We start from the raw sequence: 13,841 nt of genomic DNA on the forward strand, positions 1-13,841 counted from the left end.
CGCACGGAGCTGTTCCTGGGGTCGGGCGTCCCCCCATTTGCCAGTATTCAGGTGTTGGGGTCACAGGCCCCTCCCCGAGTGCTCCGCGAGGCCTACGCACCTGAAGAAACCGAGGCCCTGGCTCCCCTTTCTCCACTTCCCACTTCAAACGCGGGTTTTGCAGTAGAGTCTCCACGTAACTGGTTCCTTCAAACAGCCGCATGGCTCCTCCTCCCGTATCGGAGAGTTTTTACTTCTGTTTGTTTGCCGAAGAGCATGATGTCAGCCGAGACTCTCAGACTCCGCAGAGGTGGGCTCCCCCCAAGGGTTCCCCTGGCCTTGACCTTGGCCCTGTTCACCGACGCCCCGCTGGCCACCTTCCTGCTGAGGCACGGGGTGGCCCTCGGGTGAGGCGCCCGTCCGGGGGGATGTGGCCGCCCGGCCCAGGGCATCCGTGCGCTGTCAGCCTAGTCATCGGATTGGACTCAGGAACCTGCAGTGGGTCAGAGGGCCTCACCGGAAACGTGTCTCCCGGCTGTGTACCCGGGACCAGCGGGCATCCCCTCCCAGCCTGGAGGTCTGCTTGGTTACCCGGCTCCACGAGCAGCGTTTCCGTTGGGGCCTGCAGGTGGGACCCCGGGGCGGCAGACTCCGAGCTGTAGGCCGGCACGGAGCCAGGCTGGGCTGCGGTGCCGGGGCGTCCGGCCGCCGGAAAATGTTGAGCACGTGTGGTGGGCACCCACAGCGTCCAGAGCCGTGGGGGATTCGGAGGCCCCGCGAGGAACCAGGGACTGGCTTTGGCAAACCTCTAAAGCTCAAGCCCCACGATGCAGGCCGCCCGAAGACTTGGGATTTCTCAGCAGTGATTCCTGTGCTCGGCGGGGGCGGGGAGACCGTTGGATGTGGCCCCTCACACCAGCGTGGCCCTGCTTCCAGTGGCCAGGGCTCCTGCGTGAGGGCAAAGTTCGCGCCAGGATTTGGGGGCCGGTCCCCGCGGCTCAGGAGTTCGGTCCACGAGATGTGCTTTAGCGAGCTGCGGAGCCATTTAGGCAGGTTGCCCAGGACAGGCGCGTGTCTGTTCCCAGCGCTGAGCCGGGCATCGGGTCCGGAGGAGCCCGTGTGAACGGCTGTGATCGGCACAACTCCGTCCGCGACCGTCCTCTTGCCGCATGCTGCGTCTCGGGTGTTGCCCCAGCTGGTGCTCCTCCGCTGGGGGGCTGTGGGCACGGAAGGGGAAAGCTGGCGGGTTTGAGTGCGCGTGCAGGGCTCACGCTCGCACGGGGCTCCTTGTGGCTCGGGATTGTACGTACCGGACAGAGGGTGTTCGGTGAGAGTTGCTCGCTGGCTGGTGGACGCCCCCACCTCCCTGGACGGGAGGGTTGGTAAGAGGCTCCAGGAATGCCCCCACGTGGTCCACCCTCCCCATCAGGCGGACAGTTTCACAGCTTCGTTCCCCATGTCAAGCATATCTCTCGCATGCGTGCCCGGTGGTCCAAAGCCTTCGGTGAATGAAGCCCGAGATCATCCCTTGAACCTGACCGCTTGTCCTGACGGTATCCCTGGTGTTCACCTGTTGTGCAGAATTACTTCTTGCTGTTTAAAAGACCGGTAGAAACACACCTTTGAGAGCAGTGAGGGCTGTTCCATCTTGGCTGAGTCTCTGGGGCGACAGATGGCCAGCGCACGGGGCCTCGGCTCTGAGCTGGCAGGAAACGTGTTGCCGCGGCCTCCTCAGTGTCGTGTGTGCACAGGCTCCACAAGTAAGGCCGCCCGGGAAGGAGGTTCCCCGGGCAGGAGGTGCCCGGGAAGGAGGTGCCCGGGAAGGAGGCGGGAGGCTGCCACCGCCGGGTTGGTTCTGATGGAATGAATTGTCCTGGGGGGCCCGGCCCCCGGGCAGGGAATGCCGTGGGACACACTCCCTCCTGGGAAGGTCGGGCGTGCATCCGGGAGTCGCTGGTGTGCGTGAAGGGGCGGGCGCGGAGCCTGAGGTCAGGCCCCCACCGTGCAGAGGCTGTGGTAAGACCCTTTCTCCCCCTCCCTGCCCCGGAAGCCAGATGCCCTGGGACAGGAGGAGGGGAGCGGTCCGTGTGAGCTCACGCCTGCCCGTCCTGTGCTTTCAGGTGTGGCGGACGAGGCCGCCCTCCAGGAAGAGCGCCTTCGCAGAGGCCAGAGCGCGCTGCCCTCCCAGCCGGCCAGCACCAGCGGCCCCTCACCGAGGTCACACGGGCCGGCCGCTCTGCCCAAACACCAGTCTCCGCCCGTCTGCGAAGAGGAGGACGAGTCGGGCAGACAGCGGGCCGCCGGCAGCCCCTGGAACCCCTTCGTGCTCTCTGCAGGTGTGCAAAGGGGCACCGGTGTGGCGCGTCCCCACGGGGACGCCCCCCTTCCCTCCCAGGACCAGAGAGGACAGAGATCGTTGCTGTGCTGTTGTGTCCTGACCTGAGCGGGCGGGGGCCGGGCGGGGGTGGGCACCCGGTGGCGGCAGTGGGGAGGCACCCGACTCTCGACTCCCCTCCTGGGAGCTCCCCCCCGATTAAAACGGGACGCCGGTGTTCCACGACGGTATGACGCGTGTTGTCTTGGGCAGAGGATGACACATTTTGCTTTTACCTTAAATGCTCCTTTCTGTGAGTTTCCACTACGTGCTTGAGCCTTCATAACTTAGGGACACACGCCGGGCCCCTCGCCACACCTGCGGGCACCCTGCGGCCTCGGGGAGGACACGTTTTGCGTTTGCTGCCTGCCCCTCGTGCCTTCGTCGGTTTCTGGTTGAGAGCAGAGCACCCCGTGTGAGGGTCCTGACGCAGCCGTCCCCCCGGGCAGAGTGACCCCGTTTCTCCGGAGCCCTGGCTCTGCCCTCCTCCAGCTTCTTGACTTGCCGTGGGTCCTTGGGGCGAAGTCCCGTGGAATTCTGGATTGCTTCTGCGGGTCCTGCTGTGCGTGTAGCTTTGATCCTGTGTTCCCAAGTCCAGCGTCCTTTTGGTTCGAAGCGTCTGTGGCCATCTTGGTTGTCACCACTGGAGGCGGCCGCGGTGACTGTAACAGACTGTGGTGGAGAAGACCTCCGTCCTTCCCCGGTGTCGCAGTGACACGAAGGCATGTGGCCAGGCTAATTCTGTGGGCCTCAGCAGGACGTGCCGTCACGGCCGGGAAGTAGAAGGACGAGCCTCGTCCCTTTTCTCCCCCAGAACTTTCTATCTGGGAATCGCACCCCTCCAGCCTCTCCGGGCCTCCTCAGATAAGGTGGAGGGGTGCGTCAGGGTTTCGAGGAGGACAGAAAGAACGTGCCACCCCCTCGGAGGCGCACGGGGTGTTGGACCGCGGCACAGTGCCACGTGGGGCGGTGCAGACCCGGCCGCCGGCCAGGCCGTGGCGTGGTGCTACCACAGGCAGATGGACCGTTCGCAGACCTCCGCCTTTCCCTGTGTGATTGGAAGAAAGGGCTGTATGACTTCAGAACTCATTCTGCCTTGAGTGGGCCTGTGGACATTTTCCCGGGGTTGATGGTCAGCTCCTGATCTCTAGTGGTCTTAGGGCAGGCCGCGCGGGGGGCAGCGTGGGGGTCTTTGGGCGTCTGGGCAAGGGGCTGAGCCAGCCGTTCGCTTTGCTTGAACACCTCACCCTTGGAACGGTGATTTAATGGGCTCTGTCGGGTCGCAAGGACACCATGAGCCTACGTACCGGGTCGGAACATCCCAGTCCCCAAGAACGAGGTGTGCAGAGATGGGCCCCCCGGAGCCTTATTCAAGCAGACGGCCGGCTCCTGCGACAGGACGTCCGCCAGTAGACCAGGCCCGAAGGGAACATCCCGAGTTCAGAACGAGGCCCGTCCTTGCCAGGTGAAGCCGCCCGCCGCTCTGGGTCCCCAAAGGCCACGCCTGCTGAGAGCACAATGAAATGAGTTAGTGCTGCCGGAGAGTCGGGAGTTCGTTTCTTCCTGTAGAAGAAACGGCTGATTCTTGTCCCTGAAAACGTGAGGAAACGTTTTTGCCCGTTTGTACCATCGGGTCCCCACCAGGCGTTGTTGTGTGCCGAAAACTAGTTGCCTGATGATCCTTGGCACGAGTCTTTACGCAAAAGAGGCAGGTGACAGGACTTCCTGGTCACCAGACCCTTTTCCTTGGCCACGGACGGGCTGGGAGGCTGTGTTCCTGGAGCTCAGCCCGTCGCCCCCACCCCGAGCACTTTCTGATGCTCTTGGGCCACAGGGCGTGAGGTCTGGAAGCGTGTCAGAGTTAAACGCCCCGGAGGTGAAGACACGGTTCCTTGCAGACGTCTGGGGAGCTCACGCCGGGCGCTTTGGGTGACCTCCTTACTGGAGACGGTGTAGCCGCCCCAGAGGAAGGGTCCACAGACGGAGAAGAACGTGCGACAGAATCACACAGTTGGACGGGAAGCCGGCTCAGGGCCGCCCGCCACCTTCGGGTGCTTCCTGCCAGCAGGCTGCTTTGCTTCTCTGCACAGTCCGCTTGCGGCTCTTTGGCCGACGCTGCCGACTCGGACGCCAGCCAGTAACGAAGGCGGGCCCCTCCGGGAGCTCCCCACGCCGCCCCGGGCAGGACCGCCGGTGCGCTCCAGGGGGGCCCGGGGGGCCGCAGGACAGCTTCCTGCCGCATTTCTGAGCCTCGGGGAAATTCTTGTTAAGAACGGCGCAAAGTAAGGAGCACGGTTCCCCAGGTGCCCCTGCTCGCACCTCGGGGCTGGAACCGCCGCTCCACGGAGGGGTCCCTCGGAGCCCGCTGGGAGGCAGCGCGGGGAAGTGATCCTTTGAGGCTGAAGGCGAGCTCTCGCTGGACCCGCGCTCCTCAAGACGCCGCGTGCGTGCGTCGTTTCTGTGAGGCTCTCCCACGTGGAGGACGCGGCCGATCCGATTCCGGGTGCGTGCGGACGCGGCGCTGGGACAGCAGTGTGTGCGCAGGGACAGGCGTGGCGGCTCCCGTGGGCGGCGCAGGTGCAGGGCGGTGCGGACCGGCCTGCCGCGTCGCCGTGTCGTTCGTGGTTCCGCGGCACGACGAGCCCCCGTCACACTCGCGCCTGCTTCATTTTGGAGGACACGGGAGCCTCGTGTTGCCCCCTGTCGCCTGGAGCCGGTCAGTCCTCAGGTGTGGCTGAGCGTCTGCCCCGTGCGGATCCCCCGCGCCGCGGGTGCCCCAAGAGCACGGAACCGTGCGGAAGGAAAATTATCGTTCAACAAGAAGAAGACTTCACGAACGAAAGAATAAACTTGACCCTTTTCCCCTTTTTCCCTTTTCCATTGTTTGGCCTGCAGAAGGCGCCTTAGCCAGGATGCTGTGGGACGCTTGGCTTTGCAGAGGGCAGCGTGGCACCGTGGGACGTGTGCCCCGCGTCTCACGCCCGCGTCCACTTGGGCAGCTGGGCGCGATACTAACCCAGGCGGCTAACCTGCTTCTCTGCCCGCAGCTCCCACCGGGGCTTTCAGACGTTTCTCTCTGGGGGGTGGGGGGGGGGTCTTACCACGTCCTCGCTGCCTTGAGCTTCAGGTGGCCGAGGGGCCGTCTCCCGCAGGCTTTTCCCCAAACGCAGGACCCGGTAAGAAACCGCCAGTGACTCTTACGACGGCCCATGTGTACCGGATGCCCCGCAGACCCCGGCTGCGCTCACGTTGTCTGTGCAATGTGGTGGCTGTCGGCCTGCAACTCACACCCCTGCACGGGCGTCCCTCTGTTCTGCAGTTTCGATCCCTGAGCATCCGAGGGGGGTTTCTTTCCTCATAATCCCGCTCTGCTTTGTCTTGGGGGGGGGGGCCTCAGGGAAAGCTCGCTTTGCGGAGGTTAGGAGCTGACCCCCCACCGCCCTGCTGGGTGGTTGCTGACTCCCCTCAAGGTTTGCGCCACGGGTGTGGCTTGGAAGGGGGGTCACGTGGGGGACCTGGGAGGGGGCCTGCCCGTCACTGTGGAGCCTCCCCACCGCCCCGAGCACTTGGCTCCCTTGGTTGGAGCCTTGGGCATGCGTGCAGCTCCTGTATCGACGTGTCTGAGTCGGGGCAGGGGGTTCCCATCCAGCATCTGTTCCCTTGCGTGATTCCAGAGAGGATCCCCAAGCAGACAGTGGCTGTTGGGGCAGATAAAACTTTCTTGGCTCAGCTCTGGGAACTTGCTTCCAGACTGACCAGAGAGCCCCCCGGGGCCCCTTGAGGCTCTGCGACCGGTTTGCAGCTGTCTTCAAAAGGGGTGCTTGTGTGCAGTACGTGTGAGGGTCCTGGGGCCGCGAGGCCTCCGGCTGGTCGGTGTCCCCCATGTGCCCCAGGTGCACGGGCCAGGCACCTGCCGGCCGGGATGTGTGCAGCAGGGGCCGGTCACAGGTGCACATGCTCCACACCCCCGAATCTTGTCATTTGAGCCGAAATCCCTTTAGTTTGTCCCAAGTTACTTTTCTGTCATCATCTTAAACTTTAAAATGCCTGGTAGCAAGAGTGACATTGTAATAGGGAACGGGAACGAGGAGTTGCCTCCCCGCCCCGTGCCACAACCACAAGTGCCCTCTGGGAGAGGAGCTGGGGCTGCGGGGGCTTCGGGGTCCCTTCTGGGTCAGGTGTTAGGGTTTCGTGACCGGACCAGGGGCACAGGCTCTCCGTGGTGGAGGCAGGAGAGTCTCACAGGCCCTGGCAGCCTGCCCCACGGCCCGCAGTGTTCTTCTGGGTCCTTCTCTCCGCCACCCTCGGTCGTCTCGGCGAAGGCGGCCCGGGCGGCGGCATTTGTCTCCCTTGGCACTGGTGGGCTTCCCCGAGCCTCGGACAGGAGCACCTGTGTCTCGGTGGCAGGTCAGCACGTTCTTGTCTTTCTCCTTCTCGGGTTATTTTGCGAGTAACTGAGTCTGGCGGGCGGAGGGGAGGCCACCGTCCCCCTCTGCGCAAGGAGCCTCTGAGACGTTATGCCCACCATGAGGCTGCGGCTCCTGCGCAAGGAGCCCTGCGGTCGGCCGGGCCTCCAGCCACGCACACGTGCGGCCCCTGGCCCCTCCTCCCTGTGTGTTCGTGGGGGCCCATCGTGGGAACCGTTCCCTGTGGAGGTTCCTCCAGGAAGACCGGGTACCTCCGACCGGTAGTCGCATCCGATACAGGACACGCCGACACGTCCCCAGACCGGCTCTGGTTCCCTGCTCGACTCTTGGGGCTGTTCTCCCTCCGTCGTGCCCTGGATCGTGGCGTTTGGGCCCCGTTCCCTGGACTCGCCTCAGGCGAGGTTGTGCGTGAGCCCCGCCCTCGCCCCACTGGGGGGTCAGTCCTTCGCCTTCTTCCCGCTCAGAACTCCGCGGCGGCTTTCCCAAATGCTTGGCCCGGGCCCGTGTGGTAGCCCCGGTGAGACACGGTGATGCCCGGGCTGCGGGGGAACGTGGCGGGCCACGTGGGTCGGTGAAGGACTGGCCGCGTAAATACAGCTTTCGTTACCAGGATCCGGCATCCAGCCCGCTTGCGGGCTCAGCCGAGGGCTCTTCTAGCTCATTGCCGGACCGACGAAGAGCCAGGTGCTTGGCCGCTTCCTTTCCGGCCCTTTGGACGAAACCTCGAGGGGGCGCCTCCCACACGCTAAGCAGTCGACATGGGAGAAACGGAAGGTCCGCGTCCTCAGGCGAGACCTGGGGACGAACACCCCAGAGCCCACGGACACAAGCCCGGCCCACAGCAGGGCTTGTCCCGGCAGACGGGACTCGGGTCTGGCCAGTGCCGGAGGGAGCCTGTCCCCAGGGCGGAGTCAGCCCTGCCGGGTGGGGTGCGAGGGTGCACAGGGGTGCGAGGGCCGTGTGGAGGCACAGGGGTGTGGGGGCACGGGCGTGAGGGCCGTGCAGGGGCGAGGGCACAGGGGTGAGGGCTGTGCAGGGGCGAGGGCCGTGTGGAGGCACAAGGGTGGGGGGGGCATGGGTGTGAGGGCCATGCAGGGGTGAGGGCTGCGCAGGGGCGAGGGCCTTGTAAAGGGTGCAGGGGTGTAGGGGCACAGGTGTGAGGGCTGTGTAGGGGTGCAGGCTGCCTAGGGGTCCAGAGGCGCAGGGGCGAGTGCCACGTAGGGATGTGGGGGTGCAGCTGTGAGGGCTGTGCAGGGCGCAGGGTGGGGTCGTCAGGGGCAGGGTGAGCAGAGGAGAGCGTGGGCTCAGTGCCGCCCCCTCTGGGCGCGTGGCTCCAATGCTCTTTGAACAACGTCAGAGATGTCACTCTGCGGTTTGAAGAGTCGGTCACGCTGTGGATGTGGCCTGGGGAGAAGCGGGGACAGCCCGACTGTCCCGTGTTAACGTGGGCGAGAGTTTGGAAGCGTTTGCCTCTTGGTGGGGACGCCGCTGCCCTTCGGAGCAGTGTTTCACAAGCCGTGTTTCCTTAGGACTCAAAGAAGGTGGCAAGAGGAAGAAGCCGAAGCAGAGGGACGAGTCCAAGAAGAAGAAATCGACCAAAGGCAAGCACTAGGCGGACTCGCGGCCGCGCGCCTACTGCCGGAGCTGGCGCCCGGCCCGCCCCGTGCCGTAGTGTGTGGCGCGCACGAGTTAGGTAGAGGCACCGCTTGGCCACCGTCCCCACACCGCAGTTTCTCGGCTCGGGGACGGCAGGAGACGGGAGTGACGGTCGTGGGCGGAGCCCGTCCGCACTGTCCTCGCGTCTCCCGGCCCCAAATCCGACAGCGGCTCCCCTGAGGGGGTCGGGGACCCGGCTCCTTCCTTCCGACTGGCGAACACGATGCCGACTGCTGAGCTGTTTTGCGTCAGAGGTGTGACTGGTGCAGGCGGGTGATGGAGTGTGTGTCCACGGAATGCCTTTCTCTCTTCCCGGCGGGAGAGTCCTTGGAGCTGGCGCGTAGTTAGGGGCGGGGTGACGTCGTCGCACGTCCTGCATGGAGTCCGCACCCCCAGGGGTCTTCCCTCCGGGTTACGGGGTGTCCCAGCCGCCTCCCTGGGGGCCCGTGGGTGAGTCTCTAGATATAAAGTCATTCCTTAAATTTACCGGAGTTTTAAGCTCCGAGGAGCCCAAACCTGACTTCGGATATTGTTTAGTTTTTGCAAATTCCATCTTTTTCTCTTGGACCCATGATTCTCCTTAGCACATGCACAGGACCCTGCAGGATTTTGTTCAGTAATCCCCTCTCTGCTCTTCGTTTGGGTCATTCTGGGGAGACGCACGGGCGGTATTCACACACAGACACACACACATACACACTCAGATTGGAACGAGGGCGCTGAGGAAAATATTTCAGTCGTAAACATTGGCTCCTCTAAAAACATCGTTTATTTTCCTAGCAGTTTTTTTCTGTCCACTTTCCTGCACTTACTTCTTTGCCTGATCAGCTGCTTCTTAACCCTTTGGTTCTACTGACTCGATCCGTGCCGCGCCTAACCTTTTCTGCGCGCTTCCTGCCCAGGCCTTTCCTCCGTAACACAAGGGCCAGCTCACACCGCTTGGGAATGGGGGCTCGGGGCAGAGCTTTGACGTGGTGTGAGAATGCCGCTGTCGTGAATGTGGCAGCCAGCGGCCCCCGTGGCCCCTGTAGCCGCGTCACGGGCGTCGTGGGTGTGGAAGCCAGAAACGAGTGTAACTTTGCGACTCTGAGATGACTGTTAGGGGAGGGGTGCTTTGTTTTGTTTGGCTTTGGCAGGGAGGTGGTGTGGACTGGTATTACGGCTTACCGTGGAAAATGTACCCATGAAAACATACTGTATTTTAAGTGCTATCAGCAGAAATAAAACGTAAGCGCCGTCTTGGACTGCTGGCTTGCCGTCATCATTAATGTCTGCTAGTACACCGTTATTAGCGATCGGAAAGAAAACCAGCCGTGATTGTCATTTCAATTATGAAAAATAAAGTGATAATTGGGGCAAGAGCCTGGGTTGGGAGCTGCATTACTGTGAGATGAAATGTTACTTTATTTATTTGTTTTAAAATTTTTATTTATTTTTGAGAGAGAGAGAGAGAGAATGTCGGGGGGAGGAACAGACAGAGAGGGAGACACAGAATCGGAAACAGGCTCCAGGCTCTAAGCTGTCAGTACAGAGCCCGACGCGGGGCTCAAACCCACGAACCACCTGATCATGACCCGAGCTGAAGTTGGACGCTCAACCGACCAAACCCCCCAGGCGCCCCTGAAATGTTAAAGACCACACTGCCGCTGACTGACCCTGTGGGAGCCCAGTGGCCTGGCTGGCAGCATGGGGGACGCTGGGGAGGTGGGAGGCATGGGCTGTTGAGACCTCCTGGCTGGGGTTATGTCCTGACCCGGGCCCCGCTGCAGACCACGGGCTTCTGCCGTGGGCCCCTGGCGGACCTGGAGCCTCTCCCAAGGGCACGTTTGGCTCATGGGTGCATCTCAGGCACTTCCACACCAGCATTCGCTGTCGGTCCCTGGGGAGGGAGGTGGCTCAGCGGGCGCGAAGCAAGTTTCGCAGCCCTTGACCTCACTGCTTCAGCGCCGGTCGCGTGGGGGACAGCGTCTGTGTGGTGGCGTCTTCCAGCCACACCTGGAACAAGTGTGCCACCCCTGCGGGCGGGCAGCCCACGTCCACAGGCCGTCCCCACTAACGCTGCCTTCAGCGAGCAGAGGCCCACTGGCTGGGGGAGCTCGGTGAGTACCTGCTTCCCCGGCGGGGGGGGGGGGGGGACCACACAGCTGCCTGGGACGCACGGCGCCCCGAGGGCCGGGGTGGGCTGGCGAGCGTGTGAGCTCACGCCGTCACCCCTGCTCCACCGCCACCCAAGCGGGCTGCCATCCCGGGGGCCTGGGTGCCGGTGCCTGCGCTGGGCCCTGTGCTCAGAGCGGCCCTGCTGTCTGTTGACCTCCCGGAGGGGGCTCCTGGGCGCTGGGCCAACATCAAGGGTGATGGAGGGAGGAGGGGCCCGGCCTCTACCAGCATCCTCATCGAGAGGAGGCCCATTTGGGGACAGGGTGTGTGGGACCAGGTGGGGAGGTGGCCCTGGCCGCGAGGAACCCCCCACATACTCCAGGGCCGTCCGCCCCCCCTGCCCCCACGTTAGCAGGATTAAGGGCTTTGAAGAAACACTTTAGGTTGGTGCATGTTTATTTTGAAACCCTTGCGTATTCACAGGAAGTTGCACAGGCGGCACACAGGGGTCCCGTGTGGCCTCAGCCGGTCCCCAGAGCCATGGGGCAGCATTAGAACCGGGAAAATGACACGGTCCCCTCCGAGAAAGGTGAGACCGTGACGCTAACAATCACGGTCCCAGGGCTTCTGACTTGGCCCATCCCACCAGGCACAGAACCTTCTGTCTGCTCACTCCTCCGAGGGCGCCTGCCCCCACGTTGCTGGGGCAAGAGTGAGGCCAGGCTCACGTGGTGGTCCTCCAAGTAGGCTGTGGAGGCTGGGCGTCCCGTGTCTCCGGGCCTGGAGCTGTGGGGACAGGGCGGCAGGAGACGGCGACCCGGGCATAGGGCCCCTTCCCAGGCCTCCCTGGTTTGGGTCTGCTTCGTGCCTGTCCCTCCGGCTCCTACAGACCCTGCTGGCCGGGACCGGCACAGAGGGTCACCGCAAGTGTCCTATTCACTCTCGCCTGCTCCCGGACGGAGAGCTACCTCGTGCTCCCCGCTCCCTAGTGCTCCCCTTGGTGCTCCCCACTTTACTGTCCCCACCTGCCCCCCCCCCCACCCCTTTGAAGTGTCATCCACATGGTTCTCAGCTGAATGGGGGATGGCCAAGAGCCCCCTCCCAGGGCTGTGCCCCCTGCAGCTGCCAGGGGGAAGGTTCTAGAACTTGACGTGGCATGGGTGCTAAAGCAGGTGCCTCCATCTCCTTGTCACCAGCCGAAGCGTCACCGTGGCCCAGCTCGAGACGTGCTCTTGGAGGGGCAGGCTGGCTCCTCGCTGCGCCTGACTCGCCGCTTCTCAGGTGGACCCGGACACCATCGATGCTCGTCCCCAAACCAGTCCGGCGTCTGGTCACAAGTTAGGACTGTTCTCACAGGGGCACCGAGGCGGCCACCTCCGGAGGGTCGAGGGTGTTACCGAAGATGCCCGCTCTGCCCTCCATGCCGCAGCTCTGGCCCCCGTGTGGCTCCTGCGCCCCCGGCCCGGGCGACGGACAGGCTAATCACGGCTGGCAGCAGCCGGTGCGTCAGCCTTAATTCTTTGCCTTTGTCTCTGAGGTTTTTATAGGTTTCGCTTGATCGACAGCATTCATTCTTAGTGAACAAACGGAAGTCAGCTTTTATGGCATGAAAACTGTTGTTTCCCTGACCGGCGAGCCATTACACGGTGACACAGGACCATGAATCTTCCCGTTCCTGAGAGTGAGTTTGATGTACGGGTGGCAGACAGCCGTCTGGTCTGGAAGGGTGGGGCTGCGCTCACAGGAACCCTGGTTTTTCGCTGACTGAGGGCCCGGTTTGGGGACATCCCCTCCCAGCTTGATGGAGCCCGGATGGGAGAGGGCCGGGGTGCGGGGGAGGGATGGGACCCTCCAGTCCACTGCCTGCTCCCCGTTTCCCTGTCCCGCTCTGCCTCCCCCCCTGCGCCCCCCCCCCCCCCCCCGCCCTGCTCCCGTGACCACAGGGCAGCAGGCCCCAGCCCAGCGGCCCTCAGGAGAGGGCAGGGCCCGCCTTCTGTGAGGTCACAGTTCTCAGGGAGGCTTACAGTATAGGGACACCGAGGGCGCTTGGCTTTCTCCTTGTCCTTTTACAAAGGAAGGCCCAGACCTCAGGATGTCCCATACGATTCCCAGAGGCCACAGAGCTGGGCACGGTGGGATCTGGCTGTTTGATGCAAGGCTTCTGCTCCTCCCGAGCAAACCCTAGGCACTGTATCCTTCCCCCCATACGCATTGAGCATGCTCTCTCTCCGCTTTCTTGGTTGGGGTGCTATGAAGACCAATTTTTCCAGGTCCGCTGTGGGTCTGTGAGGTGCATCTTGTATGGAAAATCCTGATAAACGCCTTCCCTTCCCAGGGCTCTGGCTTTTTCCAAGGACAGACCCCACAGTGGCCGACTACTTTCTCTTTCTGGTCTACCAGTGAACTTGGAGATTTTCAGTCTTTTCTTGCAGTCCATCCACCGAAGCCACATCTCAGGACACCCTGGATCTCATACCACCTGTCCAGAGGGATGCCAGCGTTGATGATTGTGACGAATGTGTGTGTTTAACCAGGGCTGTTCCAGGACTTGGAGTAATTCCAGGGTGCCGGCCTGGGCCTGGTGCGCATGCGTGAGAGACGGCTCAGCAGAAAGCTCTGGCCTATGCACGCCCCATCCCATAGGAGAGCACTGAGGGTCCCCATGTGACGCCAGAAGCGTAGGATATGCCATGCGAGGGAGGTCAGCTTACTCTTAGGGACCAGAGACATTAAAATCCTTTGGGAGAAACTGAGGGGCCATACAGATAGGATGAGAAGGCAACACAACTACTCCACATTCTTGTTTCCCAGGGTAACTGCAGGCCTAATTTCCGGATGACCAACAAAGGCAGGAAACCAGGCCACCCTTCTCTCTTCCTGGGCCAGCTTCTGCCACCAACTCTTTCCAGGTCCCCACTGCCATTGGTCTAGTGGAGGAGAGGCCACCAACAATGGATCAGTCCACCTATCCACCAATGCACCCATCTATCCATCCACCCATCATCATCTGTCCATCCATCCATCCAACCATCCACCCACCCATCATTCATCTGTCCATCTATCCATTTATTCACCCATTATCTATCCATGCACCCATGCATCCATCCATTCATCCACTCATGCATGCATGCATGCATCCATCCATCCATCATTCCACCATCTATCCATGCACCTATCCATTTACTCATCTGTCCATCTATCCATCCACTCATCCATCCACTCACCCACCATCCATCCCATTGTCTATTCATCCACTTATCCATCCACCCACCCACCATCCATCCATCCATCCCATTGTCCATTCATCC

General features: G+C 62.6%; 1 protein-coding gene across 3 annotated transcripts in view; it reads left to right on the forward strand.

The window, feature by feature from the left end:
* The window catches only part of DNAJB6 (DnaJ heat shock protein family (Hsp40) member B6), a 69,118-nt gene extending 59,438 nt beyond the window's left edge, over positions 1 to 9,680 (forward strand). For all 3 annotated transcript variants that reach the window (XM_078436974.2, XM_078436966.2, XM_060633507.3), the window contains exons 9-10: positions 2,100 to 2,315; positions 8,310 to 9,680. In XM_078436974.2, coding sequence (XP_078293100.1) covers positions 2,100 to 2,315; positions 8,310 to 8,392 — 299 coding nt within the window. In that variant the 3' untranslated portion in view covers positions 8,393 to 9,680. The remainder of the gene's footprint in view (positions 1 to 2,099; positions 2,316 to 8,309) is intronic.
* Positions 9,681 to 13,841: the final 4,161 nt, after the last annotated feature.

The sequence above is a fragment of the Panthera onca genome, chromosome A2, assembly GCF_046562875.1.
Source record: "Panthera onca isolate mPanOnc1 chromosome A2, mPanOnc1 haplotype 2, whole genome shotgun sequence".
Lineage (NCBI taxonomy): Eukaryota > Metazoa > Chordata > Mammalia > Carnivora > Felidae > Panthera > Panthera onca.